The 21,012-nt window shown below is 35.4% G+C and overlaps 1 protein-coding gene across 1 annotated transcript in view; it reads right to left on the minus strand.

The window, feature by feature from the left end:
• Positions 1–21,012, minus strand: part of brinp3.L (bone morphogenetic protein/retinoic acid inducible neural-specific 3 L homeolog) — a 398,147-nt gene that overhangs the window by 115,752 nt on the left and 261,383 nt on the right. Inside the window, exon 4 of the mRNA XM_018258776.2 lies at positions 7,909–8,099. Within this exon, the coding sequence (XP_018114265.1) occupies positions 7,909–8,099 (191 nt within the window). The remainder of the gene's footprint in view (positions 1–7,908; positions 8,100–21,012) is intronic.

Here is a 21,012-nt window from a genome sequence, read left to right on the forward strand (position 1 = left end):
ATTCCAGAGGAACCATATTCAAGATTTGAAAGTTTCATTGAAATGCATGCTGCCTTGCTCCCTTTCCTGCATAAAGAACCCATTCTCTTTGTGATCATTTTTGAGATATAAAGAAATCCCTGTTTTTTCATGTTGCACAGGCAGCAAGGTATTTAAGTTTGTATGTCTTTTTAAAGATATTTATTGAAAACCAGAAAAGAAACTAAGAAGCAATAGATTAGAAGCAAATAAATTAAAAAGAATGTACTGTGTTTTTTTGATGTAACAATTTGAAGATGTTTCTTGAGCAGGATAATCTGAAAAAGTCAGAGTTTCGTGCCGCAACTTGAAAAAAATCAAGTGATTCAGGAGTCAAATTCGAAAAAGTCCTACGATCCAAATTGTTGCCCAATTTTGTTGAGACTTTTTTCAAGCCGACTGTTTCAAGCTGATAAATGAGTTAAATTCATGGATGGGGGCTAGGTCAACTTTGTTTTAATAAAAAAATGGGATAAATTAAAGTTTTAGTAAATAGTGTGGTGTGAGGGCACAGAGAAATTCTTTAAAAAAAAAGTAAACAAAAAATTGAACAGTGATTTTTCACTTAAGTTGTTTCCCTGTGATTTTGTGCACATTTAGGAAGAAATCACAAACTGGGTAGTCATGGTCTCAAAACTACTAAAAAAGTTGCACATTTTCATGCATTTTCAAGCAACTGGTGCAAAAGTATGGTATAAAAATTGATTTTGTTGGTTCTTAGAATGCAGAATGTACATTACTCTCTAACTTTTATGAGTCAGTTTTAGGAGCCATAATGTCTACATTCTGTGATTTTACCATTGGGCTTGTACAAATCCACCCTCATGTCTGGATACATCAGAGACTTTTGTTTAGAACACATTCCATACCTGTTACTTTTTGAGGATGATTTTGTACAGCCAAGAAAACAGGAGAGCTAGTTAATTTTTAATGTGATGGTTTGATGCCAGTGGATTATGTATTCCTTACATATACTGATGAAATTGTATGATTTTCAGGACATGTGTGCAGGGGCGATAATCCAGACTGATCTTTGTTCCATGGATATTGGTAATTTTGTTGACCCGATAAAATTTCATCTGATGAAGCACAATCTTTGCCAATGTACTGACAGATGAGGAAATGAAATGGATCTGCAGCTTATCTTCACTTACAGTACTGCAGATTTAATCATTGGGCTGTTGACCCAAACTAACAGTACAATGGAAATCTCGCCATACCAGGTTTGACCACTTGTATGGTATCCATCAGCTCAGCCACAAACTGATCACTCAATTGCATGGGCACCTTAACTAAGGATATGAATTGAGCTACATTTTTCTGTGTGGAGTTTTGATGTATTTCATATATTTTTATAATGAAAATAAAAGGCATGTATGTATGATCCAGTAGATTTGAATGCTTTTAGCCATCTTTGATAAAGAGAGAGATACTACCTTGAGGACTATAGTATTTTTTACTTTTTTTTTAATATGGCTGCCCGAGAATGCATTTTATTTCTGTATCTTGCGAAGAGCTCATTTTAGAGAATGCTTATTAGAACTGTTTTATCTCAGTTTGTGGCATCTTGAAAATCTATAAAACAACACAGTACTTAAATACATTTTATACAGGTTAGTAAGCTATATGTGCAATTGTTTGATTATTTTAAAATGACAAGTTGATTACATTATTGGTAAAAAAATGTCTTGAGGTTGTGTTTTATGATTTCTGAAATAAATTGAAATGTTTTAGCAAAGTCCTTGAAAAGGCTCCATGTAAGACTAACACTTGCCTCTATACATTTGTAGGTGATTAAACCAATAGGATTGCTTCTTTGAAGATGTGGGTTTTAGATGCTGATTACTGTTCGGCATCTGAAAGTAACCAATTGCTGCTGTTAACTTTTTCAATTTATGAATGCAATCTCGCCTACGTATATTTTTATATTTTTTTTGTAAAAGCTCATACAAGCAAGGAGAAGGAATGTTATGAGTGGTGATTTGCTGTATAATCATTATGTAAGTTCTCACTGTATGAGAAAGTGGGAGCACAGTGTGTGCTGATCCAGTATTTGATAAACTTGACACAGTATTGATTTATATATAGAATGTGTGTTAAATGTTCCTATTAATTAAATATTGTTGTTTGAGAACTTATGAAATAGAAGTTGCACAGCATGTGGATATTGCATGCTTGTATATACTTGAATGAAATATACTGCCAGAAAACATCTGGAATTTAGTCTTGGTTTCTTAGTACAGAAACCAGTTATCCAGAATTACAGGAAGGCTGTCTCCTATAGACTCCATTTTATACAAATGATCCACATTTATAAAACCTTCTCTATGTAATACTAGAATAAGAATTGTACTTGATCCAAAATAAGATATTTATCTTTATTGCTGGCATAACATTCCTATTGCGTTTATAAAGGGCCTTATTTAACAAAAAATGTCTGATTATTTTAATTACAAAAGTCTGACCAAACCAGGATCCACAATTGGACCTTATTTATTATTTAAAAAGCATGATTTATTTGGATCGGGGGACAAACAGGAAAAAAATCGAGCGAAAATCCAAATTGTATGATTTTTTCTGAATCACACTATTTTTCTTGGCTTTTTCCCGAAAAGCCCAAATAATAATTGGATTTTTGAGCTAATTCAATCACATACCACGGAAACTTGTAAATAGGATAGGGACCTCTCCCATTGACTTATACATAAACTCGGTAGGTCTGAGATGCTGTATTTTTGGATTCAGAGTCTCTTTCCATCCTCGGGGTATAATAAAGCTCTAAAAATTTGAGTTTTTTTCCAATAAAAATTTGGATTTTATATGTACTCGAATTTTTCAAGTTTTTGACATTCTGACTTTAATAAATAACCCCCTCAATGTTTAAATGGTATTTTAGTAGACTTAAGGTATTGAGATCCAAATCTCAGAAAGATACCTTATCTGGAAAACACCAGGTCCAGAGCTTTCTGGATAAAAGTTCACATACCTGTACCTTCTACAATGATGGGGACTAACTGTCTGCACTGCTTATATCTAAATGCTCATTTAAAGTACAGATGGCTTTTGGTGATAAAATAAACATGTTTCGGCATCATACTACTCACATGGTGCATCCCAGCATTCAATGGCACATTATTCATTTAAAAACATAAAAACAAAATCTCCTTGAATGGATGGCTTTTTGTTTGTCAACTGAGACATAAGTCTAATAATCTGTATTTTATGGTATATACTTTATATCTGACTACTATCAGCAAAAATAAATGTTAGAACTTTTTAAATTAACATATTAATGAATTAAGTCTAACATTAGCAAAAGATTTTAACATAAAATAGGGAAAGACAATTATTTCAATGATTTTACTGTAAAATGCTACACTGAATAAAGGGGAACAGATAAATTCAGTTCCTGTGATGTCCAGCTATGATAGGTTTAACATAGAATGACTGATACACTGACAGACAGATAATGTTAAGAACCCTCTACTTATTTGATGAGGTGAAACAATTCTTAGTTCTCAGTTTTTGAGAGGGGGGGAGGAACTTGAATGTTTAGAGATTTATTATACATCAAAGCTGGTAAAAATCCAAATCCAAATCCAAAAAATCCAAAATCCAATATCCTGCCCCCTTGCCTGGGACATCTTCCTGACTTTTACCTTATCGTTCAAGCAAGGGTCACATATTGGCCAGTGATTTGGTGACGACCGAACCGCTAGTCCCCGCCATTTGGATTTGATTGCCGACCCACTCACTTTCTTATTATTATACACTGCCTAGTGCACTCTCAAATTTGGTCACCACGCCCATTCAACAATTAACATTATTGGGCCATAGTAGCCACTTACAGATACAAAGGCACGGAGGGTGCCAAATACTTTTGGAATTTTGGATTCATACACAACTTGGGATGGTGAGTTGTTTTTTTAAGTTGTTTTTATTTGGGTATTATGGCATGGTGTTGAATAAATATTGCCAAAATATTTTATGGTGATCCTTGTGTGATTTTCAACAATTTATATTCTAGGGCCTATGGGCTGGGGGTTTAAGTCCCAACTTTCGAATTTTTCATTCATATTGGTTTGCTTGTGGACACCCTGACCCATATTGTCCTACATCATTTTTATCAATATTGCTGGTTGGTATTCATACCTCACTTGAGAAATTTTTGTTCAATTATAAATCTGTATGTTCACTGTATGCCCCCATTTATTCTACAGCTTTGTGGAATATGATGGCACTTTATAAATACCTAATAATAATAATATTTCCAGGTTGTGCTGTGTGAGCCCTTTGATGTTGAAAAAAGGCCAAGCGTTGTGGAATATGTTGGCACTTTATAAATACCTAATAATAATAATAATATTTCCATGTTGTGCTGTGTGAGCCCTATGATGTTGAAAGAAGGCCTAGCGATGTGGAACATGTTGGCCAGTCTGTTTTATGGTTGCTGATTTAATGCTCTTCTTATTTAATTGTTATGTTAACCATTATTTTATTATTTTCATCTGAATAATCACAGTTTAATCCAGTTCTGGGAACACAATGTGTTTCAAGAGATAATCTTTTCTAATAATTCCCAGATATGGGGTTGCTATCAATGCTCTGGGAAAAAACAAATATGATATGTACAGCACATAATTCCATCTTAACTCTGTGTTCCATAACAAGGAATGGTTGGTTTCAGCAGACATAATTAATTTAATCCAATATCACACTGCCTAGAAAGCATGTATTAGAGTTTGAAGATCAATTAGTTTTGTCAAGCTACTGTCGCATTGAACAGATCATTTCCCCTGATAGATCTTAGCCTAAATAATACTGGCATTCTGGGGCATATTATTTAAATAAACTAAGTTTATTGCTGCTTTACTGCTGCAGTGTCTGAAAAAGAGCTTCATTTAATGGTTCCTTGAGTCAGAAACTTGTACATAAATCATCAAACACCAAACAATAATGTTTATCTTAAATATTCAAATTATCAATTAATTGCAAAAGGAATCAGCTTATTAAATACCAGAAACTAGTTACCCATTTCTTTCTTTATTTTGAAATGTGATTCATGCATGGTCTGCTCTGTGGTGCACTGTTTTGCACAGGAGTTTGTATGTACTTTTTATGTTTCTGTGGTTTTACGCTGGTTTCCTTCCACACTCCAAAACATAGTGTATGCTATTCTTTAGGGATCTTAGATTTTAAGATCCGCTGTATCAGGGATGTAAGATCCGCTGTATTAGGGATGTGAATGAAATATAATCTCTGTAAAAAGATGTGGAATATAATTTAGCATCTAAAATGAAAATAATTATCAAAAATTCAGGACACTGTTTGTAATCAAGGATACTGAGCACACACCCCACTGAGACAGAGTGTGTGTTTGTGTACATATACAGGGCCACAATTATAAATAATAGGACACCATGTAAGTTAGCTAGAAGGTCCACATTTAAGGGGTCCCAGTACTGCAAGGGTAGTAGGCCCTGCCAAAGTGAAACAAATTTGCTCATCTGGAAAAAAAAACACCTGACCATACCCTGATCTACTCTGTTGATGACTTGTTGAACTCAAACACGTCCATGATCCGGCCAAATCCTGACTATTCCTTTTTTCTTTTATGATCTGAGAATTGGGCTTTCCAACCCCCCACCCATTGTGACAGGGCCCTACAGTACTCTCACCCTCACCCACTCCAAAGGACAAATGAATGGTGAAGGAAGTGTGAGGTGGTGGTATTTAAAAGTCCACAAAATCAGGATCTTAAGGATCCTATACTTGGATAGCAAATAATCATATCATTATAATGTAAAGTGCTACAAAACTTCAGGCCTTTAGAGATCTGACAAGCTGATGTAGGATTGAGATATATGCTGTTTGAATGTTAAATTGATAATTTATGATTCAGTAGATGTACATTAAAATTAAGTATACACTGTCTACGGTAAATATTTTTTTAACCTGAGATCCTTTATCTGCATATTTGTGCATGTTGAAGAAGTCATGATTGATCAAAGGAAATTACCTCATTTAAAAACTAGCCAGAGTCCCATATAGTAGTTACATAGTTACATAGTTACATATGGAATGGTTCTTAGTGGATCTGCATTTTATGTATCACTGGGTTGCTGCCTTTTTCAACTTATAGTTTTCATGGTTTATTGTATCTGCAACAACCATCTGTCCTTTGCAGTACCCAGTCTGCCTTAATCAGGTACATGATTTAAGTCAAGTAACAAATAAACCATCTTAATTATTAGTTGGAGGGGCTAAGCACAGAAATGGGAAGAAAAACAAAAAGGAAGTAGTATCTAAGTACTACAAAGGAAGTAGTATGTGAGTAATAACTTAATTTTGTTGTCATATGGGCTCATGTTTTAAGAGTAGCAGAGATCCTGCAATGAGCATTGTCCTATAATTGCTTATACCCTAGAGCAGTGGTCTCCAACCAGTAGCTCACTAGCAACATGTTGCTCACCAACCCTCCCCTTGGATGTTGCTCCCAGTGGCCTCAAAGCAGATGCTTATTTTTGAATTGCTGGCTTAGAGGCAAGTTTTGGTTGCATAAAGAATACATGTATTGCCAAACAGAGACTCCTGTAGGCTACCAGTCCATATAGGGGCTACCAAACAACCAATCACAGCCCTTATTTGACATCCCTATGGACATTTTCATGTTTGTGTTGCTCTTCAACTCTTTTTTACATTTAAATGTGGCTCACAAGTAAAAAAAGGTTTGGGACCACTACCCTAGAGAGTATAACATCTGGCTCACCATAAAGTTGCTTTTGGAGAATTGACTTAGCTGAAATTAGCACTTTTTTTCTACTCAATGTTTTAATTGAGAAAAGCATCATTTCACATGTACTTATTGTGATAGGGTGTTTGGGATACACCACTGTTTTAGAGGAAAATGCATTGAAAATAGTGCATTTGAACTGCATTATATATGTTGCAAAGGAATACTCAGCTCAGGTAGGGGTAATATTCCCTCTCAGCAATGTAATTAAGTGGCAGCTGGGAGCTACCTAGGAAAGGTAAAAGCCTAAGGGCTCTCCAGATACCTCTTAGAGTGGTGGGAAGTGGGTGCTGCTGGGAGAGACAGTGCCTGACAAAAGGTGTCTTGCTGCCAGAAATAGTCTTGCAGAGGCTGGTGAGCCTAAATCCCTGGAGAGGAGAAGGGACTGGCAGAGGCTAGCGAGCCTGAGTCCCAGGAGGTGAAGCATGCAGAACTGAGTAAGAAGCCCAAAGGCTCTGAAGTTCCAGAGGGTGAGAGTTTCCCTTGATGGTGAGTGACCAGAGGGGGGAGAACCCTGAATGTTTTGTTTTGAAGTTGTTGAACTGTACCCTGCATGTTTTACATTGAAGTTGATGAACTGGGGTTTTGTTGCTTTTTGTTGGGAATGCCCAGTGCTTAATAAACCCATGTTTTGCCCAAAGCCTTGGTGTCCCTGTCTGTAAGCTCCAAATCCTACGCAACCTGCCTACCAAACGCTAATTCCCCCATAAAAGTGCATGTGCAGGCCAGTGGCATGTTACATTATGTAAAGTATTTAATAAGATGGGGTTTTAGGCCTTCCTCTCTGGTCCTTTCTCTACCTTCTAATTTTGGTGGTTTCAGGTTGATTTATATGTAGGCAATAAAGTTTATACAGGTATAGGATCTATTTTCCAGAATGCTTAGGACTCCTATGGGATTGTTTTTCCATCAATAAAGCATGTGGTTTTTTCTCATGAATACAAGCAAGCTACTACAATTACTGACAAAATATTTATTGAGGATCTGTGATAACTTTAGTCATTTGTGCATTATGATCAACTGAACCCATATCACTGTAAATTTTTAAGGATATCAAAATACATTTTAATGAAACAATTGGTTAAATAACATCTTACCTTTATTGCAGTGGATGCAATCTGAATGTGATGTAGTCTGCGGAGGGTACTGTCCCTATCTATGAAATAAGAAGCAGCCAGTTGATGAAGCGTCTCCAGTGTTATAGAGGAGCTGTTGCCACCAGAATCAATTGCTTCTGATCTTTTACTCAGCTTTCGCTTGTCTACAAAAATTGTAAGTGATTCCTCACCTTTAAAAGAGACAAAGAAGGGGGAATATGTAGTTGTCATTCTTGGTTATCCGTGAAATTGGATAGCGTTAGTCCTTTTTCTGTTTATGTGAGAAATTGAAGTACTAAAATAGTTATTCTCCAGGAAATTATTCAATAAATAGCATTATTAATAATAACTCAAATACCAACTACCTACTAAGTACAACAAATAATACCTACATTTCTTGTCATATTAAATGGAAAGATAGATTTTAAAATTAATATAAGGCAGTTCGTAAATATATATATTCTTGTAAATGAAATAAACAAGTCTATATTCATAATGATAGCTCTTGGGAATGGCATATGTTAGGTGGTTTAGAGCAACTGTCTCTGTTTTGCATAGGTATTATATATATATATTTTTTTTTTTTTTTTTTTTTTTGATTACAGAAGAAAAATTTTGATTACAGAAGAAAAAAGGAAAACCTGAATGCATTCATTTACCTAATACAGGTACAGAGCTTGTGCAGTACTAATTTTTCAGGGAAACTAAAACTAAGTACTATTAGGGGGTTATTTACGAAAACCTGAAAATCCCCGAAATCCGAAAATTTTTTGATTTTTTTGTGTTATAATAGGCTTTTAAAAAAATAATGAATTTTTTGGAACTTATTAACCCCCGAGGGCTAAAAAGCCAGAATATAAAAATACGGCATCTCAAACCTGTCGAGGTTACATAAAAGTCATTGAATTTTGGTTGTGTCGGAAGTTTCGGGCAATTTCACAATGTTTTCGGTGAGTTTTTGGGGAAAATTCGAAAAAATCATGAAAATCTGAGCTTTTCCCACAAAGCTAATTTTCAGGAAAATGTAATAATAAATAAGCATTAAAAAACCTGAGCGGCTTAGATCGGAGTTTGTAGCAGCCGATATTGAGATAAATTCGGACCTTGATAAATAACTCCCTTAGAGTTCTTAAAGGAAAACTATTCAATATATAACACATAAGACCCAGCTTCAGATGCTATTCTTTAGATATGGTTGAAATGATACAAGCAAATTCTGAATGTTGTGTATTTTTACAGTGTAAGAGTAAACAGAGATTTAGTTCCTGGTGCTGTAGTATCTGACCTTTTCCATTATCTGACATTTCTGTCTGTCTTTGCCTTCAGGGAGGTTAGGACTTGCCCATTTAGCCTATGTTTCCTGCTGCATTGTGCAATGGAAGGATAAACAGGATTAAGGGAAGTGGTAAGGAAAGTTGGAACAAAGAACCAGAAATCAATGTCATATTTTATTACTACCTAGTCTAGAGAAAGCAACAGAACATGGAACAATCACACATTTACCTCTTCATATATCCAGTAAGAAGCACAGAGGACAAAAGTAATTTCCCTTTATCAAGTTGATGATTGATGAGTCAGGAGGCCTGGAGAAATCAATGTCATATATCGAATAAAACTGCTATTCTGAAAGCATTCATCCTTTATGCTTAAAAATTTCAAGAAAAAGGGCACCATGGGCATCTGTGATTAGTTTAACAAAACAAACAAACTAGACCTTTGTTTAAAAGTGGGATTTCTTTCTTTCTGGAAATAATTCTTTATTCAAGCCATTCTACCAAGGCATAAGCCTTATGTATATACAGTATTCACATGCATGGGAATGATCCAGTGTTCCTCATCAGGGCAACCAGTCCATAGTCTTGATTGAGAAAGTGACTTTCTGTGTCCAAATTATTTAAATAAAATGGAAGAATCATTGGTACATGAATTGTGATTGACTTCAAAATGTTCAGTAGAATGTCCATTAAAGCACTACAGGTTCTACAGATTAAAGCTTCTACATGTTAAAATGTAGAAAGAAATATGTGAGCACAATATCACCAACAGATTGAAGAAGGGTAAAGTGATTTTGATTCTTTATGAAAAGTTTCCCTTAGTGGGGCTAATATGAACTGTGTCACTGCTGTCTGATTTTGTACATATGAACTTTAGATAAATGCTACCTGCTGATCGGTTGCTATAGATGATTAGACTTGCAGAAAATGTTGCATCTGTTAATGCTGGATTGTACGTTTTTTTTGTAAATGCATGTTTTAGAATGCCTTACCAGTTCTGCACTTGCAGCAGGGGCAGTTGCAAATGACCCCTATTGAATGTATGTCCTGGTTGGCCAGTTTAGATATATGCTGTTTTAGAGCAAACAATTTAGTTAGCTTGATTGTTAGTTCAGCACACACTTGCTTATATTTAAAATGTAAAAACACTCAACAGATATATTTGAAACTGTTAGAAAGCATTTAGTACTTAACCACTGCAGTATTAAACCTAATTTTCCAGGTATACTTAAAGGACATGTAAACCCTACATTTTCCTACCATGTATACACATCAGACACATGTCCCCCCACACAAAGCACATCATTTCTAATGCCCTATTACCCTACAACAAGTAGCAGCTTTCACCCAGTGGACATTTTCTGACACATCATCAGTGACATTTACATCTACAAACAACACACATGTGCTGCAATGTTCATGCAATCAATCATACAGGCTTACACAGACACAACTTACTTTGATTAAGGTCCTGCTTGGATTAAGCACTGCATTGATTATACTGAGCTCAGGAGAGGAAGTTAAGAGATAAAATAAGCCAACAGAGATCAGAGATTATATGAGACCCAGTAATGCCATCTCTTCATTGGCTGCTAGACTGGAGGACATGTTTAGTAATCTGGGTTTAGAAGAACCGAGCATGCTCAGTAGCCAAAAGCCATAGCAAATTCCTGAGGGAGGAGGCCCAGCAGGCTAGAGGATGAGAAGGAACCTTAAGGGGTTAAGTGGATGCTGCAGGCTTACTATTAACCTTTGAATAATCGGAGTGGCAGGTATTTCAAGATTTCAGTGATAACTGATTCAATTATCTTGCGGGGGTTTATGTGTCCTTTAATCAGATACAAGGTGCAGAGACTGGTTGCGGCGCTGTAGAAATGTAGAAGCATTAATATTATAACCAAAGGAAAACTGCTAGATGAAGGACTAATCCCTCAATTAGCATTTTCGAAAATGACTGAAATTGTATCTAACTTTTAAACATTATTGTCTCACCCATGGCTGCTTTGTAAAGAAAGATTCACAAAGGAAATGAGAATATATGCATGCTCATCTTTTCCCTTTATAGTGTGTTCAAAAACTTGGCCCCATCCTAACCTCAAGTGGTACTTCTACAAGTCAAACCCTCTGTAACACCACTTCACTACCCGCAACCCATTTATATTCAATATTATTTTAGGGATTATATCAAGAAATGTCTACCGTGTTCGACAAAACCTGGTGAAGTGAACTAACAGTTTCTTAAAAGCTTGTCTCTTTTTAATAACCTTTTGCCCTACTCCCTCCATACTGTCCTCTGGGTGCAGTAAGTGGTCTATTTACTTTTATCAAATATATTTACATGTTTCATGTTCATATGTACATTCATCAAATTAAGTTGACTGCAAAATGAATGCAATTTAAAGCATTTCATAAACTGCACGTGTTTTGTTTGCAGAACAGAACAACTGGAGATTTTATCAAATGTGTTCACTAAATATAATTTTCCTAATCTGGGCTAATGTTGTTTAACTTCCTTCTGTTGCTTTCTTTTTTCTTACTTAACTGCGAGTGTACTGTTTTATTAAAATCACCTCTTCAGAAATTCATGGTACAACAATAATTGAATGTAAATGGCAGTTTATTATATTAAAAGTGTGTTAAATGAAAAGATGTATCAGCAATTATACACAGGTATAGGATATATTATCCAGAATGCTTGGGACCTGGGGATCTGGGATCTCTATACATCAAGGGGGTTATTTACTAAACCTCGATTTTTCTGGTTGAGGTTTTTTGGTCAAAAACTTGAATGTACTGTGGAAAAATAAACTTGAATTTCTCAAGATTTATTATACCCCAAAGTTAGAATCTGAAAATCCACCATTTCAAACCATGTAGAAGTCAATGGCAGATGTCCCTTTTACAATTTGAAGATATTGTGATCTGAGCTGGGTTTTGTTTGATAATTCGAAAAATACCCTTAAAAAATCAAGCAATACTGTACCTACCTAAGACTTTTTCTGATCAATTGCTAGTGAAAAAAAAATCCAAAAACCTCTAAAAGTTTGAATTGATTTAAAAAATAGGATCAGAGAAGCTCTCATTGACTTTTATAGGACCTCAACAACTTTTACGTGGTAAAGTTTTATATTAGTAGTAGTTTTGTATTCATGGTTATTAGAGATTTCAATTAAACTCCGTTTCTCCAAAACCAAGAATAGCATGAAAGTTATTAAAAGATCCAAATATAAAAAGTACCATAGGAAAAAGTGATAACTGAGCCAAAAAAAGTCTAAAAATTTGTTATTTTCAGACAATTACTAGCAAAAACAAAATCAGAAAACCTCTAAACGTCTGAAGGGCTAATAAAAAAGGTCCACTCGGATCAGTGTAGCTCCCAACAACTTCCATAGGACCTTGACTGCTTTTACTTGACAAAGTTTTTCATGGTTTTTCATGGTTTTTACATTTCATAAACCTCAATTTTTTAAAAAGATAAGATAAGAGGGAAAAAAATGATTCCTGAACAAAATAAAAAATTGGCCACTTAGACTGTAAGCTCTACGGGACACTTATGCTCTATGTACTGCTCAAATGTATTGTATTTATTATCATACCTGTCCTCCCTTATACATTGTAAGACTGTACATCACTGGGTATACTTATATGTACATCCTTACACATACATACTAGATATATGTATAAATAAATATATGAAATGAACAATGCAGTGTCTATGTTGTTAGAAACATACTACAGGTTAAATGAACAATTAAACCTGAGGCATAACATAAAGCAGCCTACTTATTTTTTTTTATATTATTTTAGTGCTGGTTCAACAACTGACATTCTTCTAAAGTCACAAGTGCAATAGCCAATTACCTAAATGGTTCCTGATATTGTAGATTGGCATGCCTGTCTGCTGGACAAATAGCCTCTCAGCTGAAAGCTGATGTACATTATCTAATAAGAAGAGAGCTTTTTTGCTGGTACCAGTGCATTGCCCATTACTTTTCTTTCAATCCAGTAAGGTTCCAAGCAGTTTATCTCAAACTTGTGTTGAGTGTTAATTCATTATACACTAATTAGACTGTAAAGTGACACATTAGTGTATAACAAATTGACAGTGAGTTATAATATTAAGCGTTAGAGAAAACAAAGTGAAACTTATACGCCTTCATTGCAGATCTAATAATAAGATTTAATATAAATAAAAGCACATTTTAACCACTGTTATATATATAGAGCAAAATAAGGAGGTCATCATTTGTTTAATTTGTGGCCACTAACACAACTTACAGTTAAACAATGTTTTCACTTGTTTGCATCTGCATCAGAGCAGAGATCTAATGCTACTGTCAGATCCATAATGCCTTCTGGACAAAACAGTTAGTGCTGGGATGTGGGCAAAACAAACAAAAGTCCAATAGGTATCAGAGTTGTTAAATGAACCAAAACAGGATAATCAAACGACATAGAGCCGCCAGAAACTTTTTTTTAAACAAATGTACAATTGGGCATTGATCCAGGTGCTGAATGATTATATACATTGAATTTGGATCGGTAGGATCGGTGAGTCCACCAGCCTGAACTTGATAATGTTGTTGCCCTAGACGTCCACAGATGCAAAATTGGTGATCTGCGCAACCTTGGAGACTTTCTTTCACGTACACAATTTTAGTCTGTCTAGCCTATGGACTGGTATGACCATACAATTTGCTAATTCTATAGGAAGTACCTGATACCCTCTGGCTAAACAGAAGTGGACTTTTAACAGCATGGAGTTCAACTTAATGCCAGTGGTTGCTGTTAAATTCTGAATATGCACAAATTCGTCTCCTTACATTCCCCATTTTCAGGGGAGGAAACAAAAAACAGTAGTGGTCTATGAGATATACAGTATTGGATATATTGGAGCAATACTGAAATCTATCGAAGGATCATATAGTGCCCCATCACCCTCTGTAATGGATTACTCAAATCCCTATAATGAATCACACTGATAAGGTCATTGTTGCCTAAAGTATCCCACTTCCCCCAGGTGACCATGTCCGTCCACTTCACTTCAGGTGAATTAGTTCATTGGTGCTTAATAGAAAAAAATTACAATTATACAGATGCAAGATTGTTATCTCACATTCTGAATGGTCCCAACTTATTTTGGGACAGCCTTATTTTCAAGCTATGTTTTAACCTGGCAGGGCCAATAGACTAACAGCAGAATTTTCACCCTTGCATTTTTGGTGCTTCCTTCCTTTAAGTTTTTGAGTTTATAAATTTGTCATTTATTCAACCTTCCCTACTATGAGATTAAGGGGCAGATTTAACAACCCTTACATATTCTATTTTCTATTCTAATTCAAGAGATATATTTGTTATATAAATAATAATATCATTTAGTAGATAGTCCCAAATCATTTTGCACATTACTTCCATTTTGTAGTAATGTAAACAATTATATTTCAAAATTTGGAACATGCTCATTGAAGAACATTCCATTAAATTTAACTCAATACTCCTTCTTCTCTTTCTGAATATGGTGACACATAATTCATAGTTGTTCCTCGGCCTATATATAAACAGACATTGTGTCTCCCTTTGCTTGAGAAAGGGGTCACGCCCCGAAACGTTGCATCAGCAATAAACGAGCAAGGTTATACCTGCTAGCAGTACCCATGTTGTGCCGGTGTGTTCTGTTTCCACGTTACTTTTGAGGCTGCCAAGTTCCTCTTTCACCGAGCACCTGGGATTCACGTTTGTCTGGATGGCCAGGGTGTGCAAGAGTAGTTCTTTCCTTCTTCCCTTTGTGTAAATACACAAAAGTTTTGTGTGGGTAACTGCTACTGGGAAAATTTAGTACCATTTATTAAATATGAGGTGAGCTCAACTTGTAGCTCAAAACTGTTCAGTCCTAACCAACCGACACATTGATTTGATTTGATAAATTCTTCAATTCGTTAAACACTTTTCCTGGCAGCAAGGAAGGTGTGAGTTTAAAATATGGAACTTCTGGGGTCCTTCAGGCATCTCCAAGTTGAATTCTACTAAGTCTGCTCTTAAAGGGGTCGTTCACCTTTGAATGAACTTTTAGTATGATCTAGAGAGTATTATTCTGATACAATTTACAATTGTTTTAATTCAGAAGAATCCAAGTGTGCAATTTCAGCAATCTGGTTGCTAGGGTCCAAATTACCGTAGCAACAATACATTGATTTGAATAATAGACTGGAATATGAATAGGAAAGAGCATGAATAGAAAAATGAGTAATAATAAGTAGCAGTAGCAATACATGTTTAGCCTTACAGAGCATTTGTTTTTTTAGATGGGGTCTAAAATATAAAAAATAATGGTCAATTAAGAAGTTGATTAGAATTAGCCATTCTATAAAATACTTCAAGTTAACTTAAAGGTGAACCACGCCTTTAGGTAAAGATTTTTGCCTATACTCATGTTAAATGGGTTCCTTATAATATCTGAAACAATTTCTAGTTCTCTTTAGAGTTAGAGTTGTGAATTATATTATATCTGATAAAGAATGTACAATATATGATATCTTGCTAATTTCCAAAATATCAAAAACCAGTGGGTAGTGATGGGCGAATTTGCGCTGTTTGAAAAATTTGCGAAACGGCGCGTTTTTTCGAAACCGCAAATTTTTGCGGAGCGTTTCGCGAATTTATTCGCTGGCGGCGAATTGCGCAAATTCGCCACAAATTCGCGCCTGGTGAATAAATTCGCCCATAACTACCAGTGGGAGCTAAAACACGTTGCAGGTGCAATTGTCAGAATGAACAGCACCAAATAATTTAAAATCACTAGCCTACAATAAACACAGCCTCATTACTTTAGGGCTTTGGGAGCACAAATCCAATTTAATACTTAGGTTCTGTCCATTACAATAGTAAATAGCTTCTATACATCCTGCTAGAGAGTTAATGCCATAGATGTGAGCACTCATCTATTAAGCTTCATCAGTTAGAAGAATAGAATGCTGCATTGTGTATTGCCTATGCTGGCTACAATGAATGGTTTTCAAACAATTTGTGTTGTTAGTAAGCAAGGCAGCAGCATAACTATTGGTCTTTGTTCTTAACACAAAAATATGTGCCTGTTAAACAATCACTTGTGAATTTAATTTCTTCAAAACTATATGATTTTATTTATGACTGACCCCAAGGTGTAATGCACCTAGTAGGAACCAGCAATGAAGATTCAGACTGACAGTACCGTGTGCCATAAACAAATCATCTGAAGTGATTCTTGAAAAATGCATTTACCAATATTATTTTTACGGCTAATTAGTCTTATTAGTCTTCTTCTCTTTTATCCCACATTTTTTTTAGCACAGAACTTCACAGCTAATACATCCACCACATGCTCAAAACAAAAAATATGCCAGTTCTAATGTAAGCGAGGGTAGCATTGGCAGGGATTGTGGTATTTGGATGTAAAAGCAAGATGTTGGCTATTAAAAACATCATTAGAGAGTTTCATGTTATGTTTGGGAGCAACTGCTTTCTTGATATACAAAATAGATTGCATGCCTGGGGTCATTGTATTCAACAAGGCAAATAACAAATAGGGGGTAATTTATTAAGCTCAAATTTTTCTGGTGGGCTTTTTTTTTTTTCAAGGAAAAAAACTCAAATTTTTCAAGATTTATTATACCCCGAATCAAAAAAATACGCCATTTCATACCTGTCAGGGCCATGTAGAAGTCAATGGCACATGACCCTTTTCCAATTTTAATATATCGTGGTCTGCACTGGGATTCGTAAAATAATTAGAAAAATTCAGGGTTTCGGTCAATAACTTGACAAAATTTAGCGATTATTTGAGTCAAATCAGAAAAATTTGTACAATTCCAGTTTTTTCACAATTGTATCAAGACTTTTCCCAAACAAAGTATGTATGTAGGGATATGATAATTTACACACCCTCAAATAATATTGGCAGGCACATCCTAAAGGTTTTAGATGCCTAAATGGGTCCTAAAGGGGACTTGTATCATTAGTCTGCTTATGTAAGCCCTGCTGTTCTCACAGTGTACTGTAGATGGCACTGTGCTATAGTATAAAGGTCTAAGTAGCCATGAAGTCTGGGTCCATTGCTTTAGCAGTTACTAAGCAGACAGGAAGGGAATGAGTAGTGGAACATAGGTGCTTTGGCCCTAGTAAAGTGAATAGCTATACTCTAGGAGTGATAGATAGGTTTTATATAGTTGAGCAGCTCAAGGCTCTGATGAGGAGAGTCAGAGGGATTAAGATCCCGGGTAATAATAATCCAGAAGTAGGGGCTAAGTGCATAGATTTAGGGATGGTAGCATTTCCTCTGGGTTCCACTTAGGGCACTAAGTGCATAGATTTAGGGATGGTAGCATTTCCTCTGGGTTCCACTTAGGGCACAGGCTGAAAGTTGTGGTACCTTCTCAATTGCTGTTTAACTATTGCTGAAATGTTCCCTCGCCTGCAAGGATCCAGCTGTTCTCTGGTGCTGTGAGTATGAGCTATCCTTTACGCTATATGTTCTCTGTACTCCATTGTGGATATTCTTGCAAATAAACTCAGTGCTTGGTTAAGCATAAATGAACCACTGGCGCCCAGTTCTTGTGCATTAGCACTTTATTACAGTTGCACTACACCCTGCCTCCATACCATTGCAAAGGCTTACTCTTTGAGAGAAAGGTTTCATCTGGAGCACAAATATATTTGAAAGTAAGCTTTTAATAGAGACAGTGCCGCTCAATTTACTATAGCTCTACACTTTTGGTAACTTGGAAAAATTTAAATGCAAAATACAATTACTAAATATATAGAAACTTTTTAGTGTATATTATGGTCCCACAACAGCACAAGAATTTTTTTTTTAAATAAAACAGTAGATTTATATCTACGCTGGCAGATACCTTTAAAGGCTGCAAATTTTATATAAACAGTATATTTATATCTACGCTGGCAGATACCTTTAAAGGCTGCAAACCCCGAAGGACACATCATTTTACTTGACTGAACAAGAGTCTAATCATCCTAGCTTAATTTCAGAGACAAGTGGATGATTGGTGGAATTTACACTCCATAGCTTCTAACTAACTGAAAGTGGCAGTATACCCTCTTGATTAACATGAGTACAATGAATAGGACTTGTGCTGGACATACTTTTTTTTTAATTATAAAAAATATATGTTGTTATTGCTAGAGCTAAACAGGGCAAATGGACAAACTGACGTTGCTCCATGTTTGATCATTTAGAGGTAGATAATTAGAGTTTTTTTCTCTCCTAGGCATTTTTAGCTTTGATGGAAGGGAACAACACGGTCAATGCTCAATTTGAATGGCTATTGCCTTGGTACGGATTGTGTTGGGATCCCTCCAATTACCCTAATCATTTATTTCTAACCCAAGCCAGGCAGTGGGGTATTTTTATTTATAGTGGGCTGCTACCATGTTGCCCCAGGCACCATGTACAGTATCCTCTGCACAATTTCAGTATAGAATCTTTACATATCAGAACTTGCACAGTGAATACATGGGAGCCTGGGGTAAGATGATGACAGATGGCTATGTATGAAAGTATTTGGGACTAGTGTGTTTTTTAAAAAAGAGAAATGCTGCTTAATTTTTTGTGTCAATAGAAAAATTAGAACTTTAGCTTTTAAGCAAAATCAAGTTATCCCCCCTCATGAGGGTAAACCATTTGTTTTTTTCTTCTTCAATATAAGGCAGGGATCCCCAACCTTTTGAACCATTGAGCAACATTCAGAAGTAAAAGGAGTTGGGGAGCAACACATGCATGAAAAATGTTCTTGGGCTGCCAAAGTGCTGTGATTGGCCATTTGGTAGCCCCTATGTTTATTGTCAACTGACATTGAGGCTCTGTTTGACAGTACATCTGTTTTTTATACAACCAAAACTTGCCTCCAAGCCTGAAATTCAAAAATAAGCACCTACTTTGAGGCCACTGGGAGCAACATCCAAGGGGTTGGAGAGCAACATGTTGCTCATGAGCTACTGGTTGGGGATCACTGATATAAGGTATAAAGAGGTCCTCAGTAGTGATGGGCAAATACATTCAGCAGGCATGGATTTGAGATGAATTTCGCCACCTGCTAATGTTTTCGTGAAACTGCGGGAAAAATCCAGTGACAAAAAAAATTGTTGTGTGCCTAAAAATTGTTCCATATCAAAATTATTCAGATACCCATTGACTTGTCTTGACCTGACAATGTGTTTTGTTAATTTCTGCTGTTTTGCGAATTTTTCCGCAGTTTTGCAAATTATTTGGTGGAGCGAAACAGGACAGATTTGCCCATCACTAGTCCTCAGTGACTTCTAATATTTAACAATAGCACTCACGCGTTTTAGTTGCCACTGTTTTTTTTATGCAAAGTACAAACAGCAGAAGGGAATAATGCCAGAATACTGCAAATGTGTTGTTCCAATAAATAGCCAGGCTTCTGATTCTCTAATGCTAAACTTATGCTGGTTCAGTTCACTATATTACAGACATTAGAGATGATTAGCAAAATGGCAACCACTGCAGATTTAATCATACCTTAAATCAATGGCCTTTCACTATAGTCCTTATGATGAAATAAGAATTAAATAATTTGAGATGATTTTCTGGTAATATTCATCACTCTTTCTCCTAACCTTGAATGTGCCTTGACATATTTATGTTCCATCTTTTCTTTTTGTGCTGACTGAGAAACATTTTACATTTTCCAGCAAATGATTCAGTTTATTCTCAAACTTTTGCAAAAACCATTTACAAAGTAAGTGAAATCCATAAATTTTATGTTTATACCGTGAATTTCTCAAATTTTATTTTTGATTCTCAGTACTGTTTTCAATATGAACACACATCTCTCTTCACTATATATAGATAAATATATATAGTGAAGAGAAGCATATATACCTGAAGAGATGTATCTATAACCTTACATATTTCTATATATAGAACGCACTCACAACATATATCAAAAAGTCTTTACTCCATAAAAAAAATCACGGACATGCTTTTTATGGAGTTCAACAATAAAGTACCCATAACTGTAAAGTGTAAATGTAAAGTATTTGTGTGTATCAGTTGGTCAATCTTTTCCTCCAGTATTATAGCAAGGGCCTAGCTGAATGAAAGAGACTCACAAAACATGACCTACCTGAGATCTTGGTCGAAGAACTTTTCTAGATAAAAAGTCCCAGTGCCACAGATTCTAGGGATATATATATATATATTTACACACACACACATATATGGAGTCAGGAAGGAATTCCCATCTGATGCAAATTGGAGAGGCTTCAGAGTTTTCACCTTTCTCTGGATCAACTAGCAGTTAGACAGGCTCACATCCATCAAATGCAACTTTTTTTCTCCCTATGATACTATGTTTAAAATTCCAAAATTATATTTAGCTATCAGTCATTATGGAACTTCTACATGAAAATGTGTCATCCAGAATAATCTTCCCTCTTGTCTCATCTAAATTTAGTCAAGTTCCTCCCTCAAACCATTTCCCATATAGCTATGCCCACTATAGGAATACTATAAGCACAATACACAATTCCTTTATTACTTTTTCTTTGTGCATGTATGGGATATTTATGCAGAAATTAACTATCCAAAAATCTCAGAATTACAGGAAGACCATCTCCCCTAGAGTCCATATTAAATGAATAATTCTAAATTCTATTTTTTTAACAATTATTTCCTTTTTGTGTGTAATAATAAAAAGTGTATTGTACTTGATTGTAACAAAGCTGCATGAATCCATATTGGTAGCAAAATAATCTTAAGATTATTTAATGTTTAGATAATAAAATGTATCTTTTCAAAATACATTGTTTTCAATGG

This window comes from Xenopus laevis, chromosome 4L (genome assembly GCF_017654675.1).
Source record: "Xenopus laevis strain J_2021 chromosome 4L, Xenopus_laevis_v10.1, whole genome shotgun sequence".
Classification (NCBI taxonomy): domain Eukaryota; kingdom Metazoa; phylum Chordata; class Amphibia; order Anura; family Pipidae; genus Xenopus; species Xenopus laevis.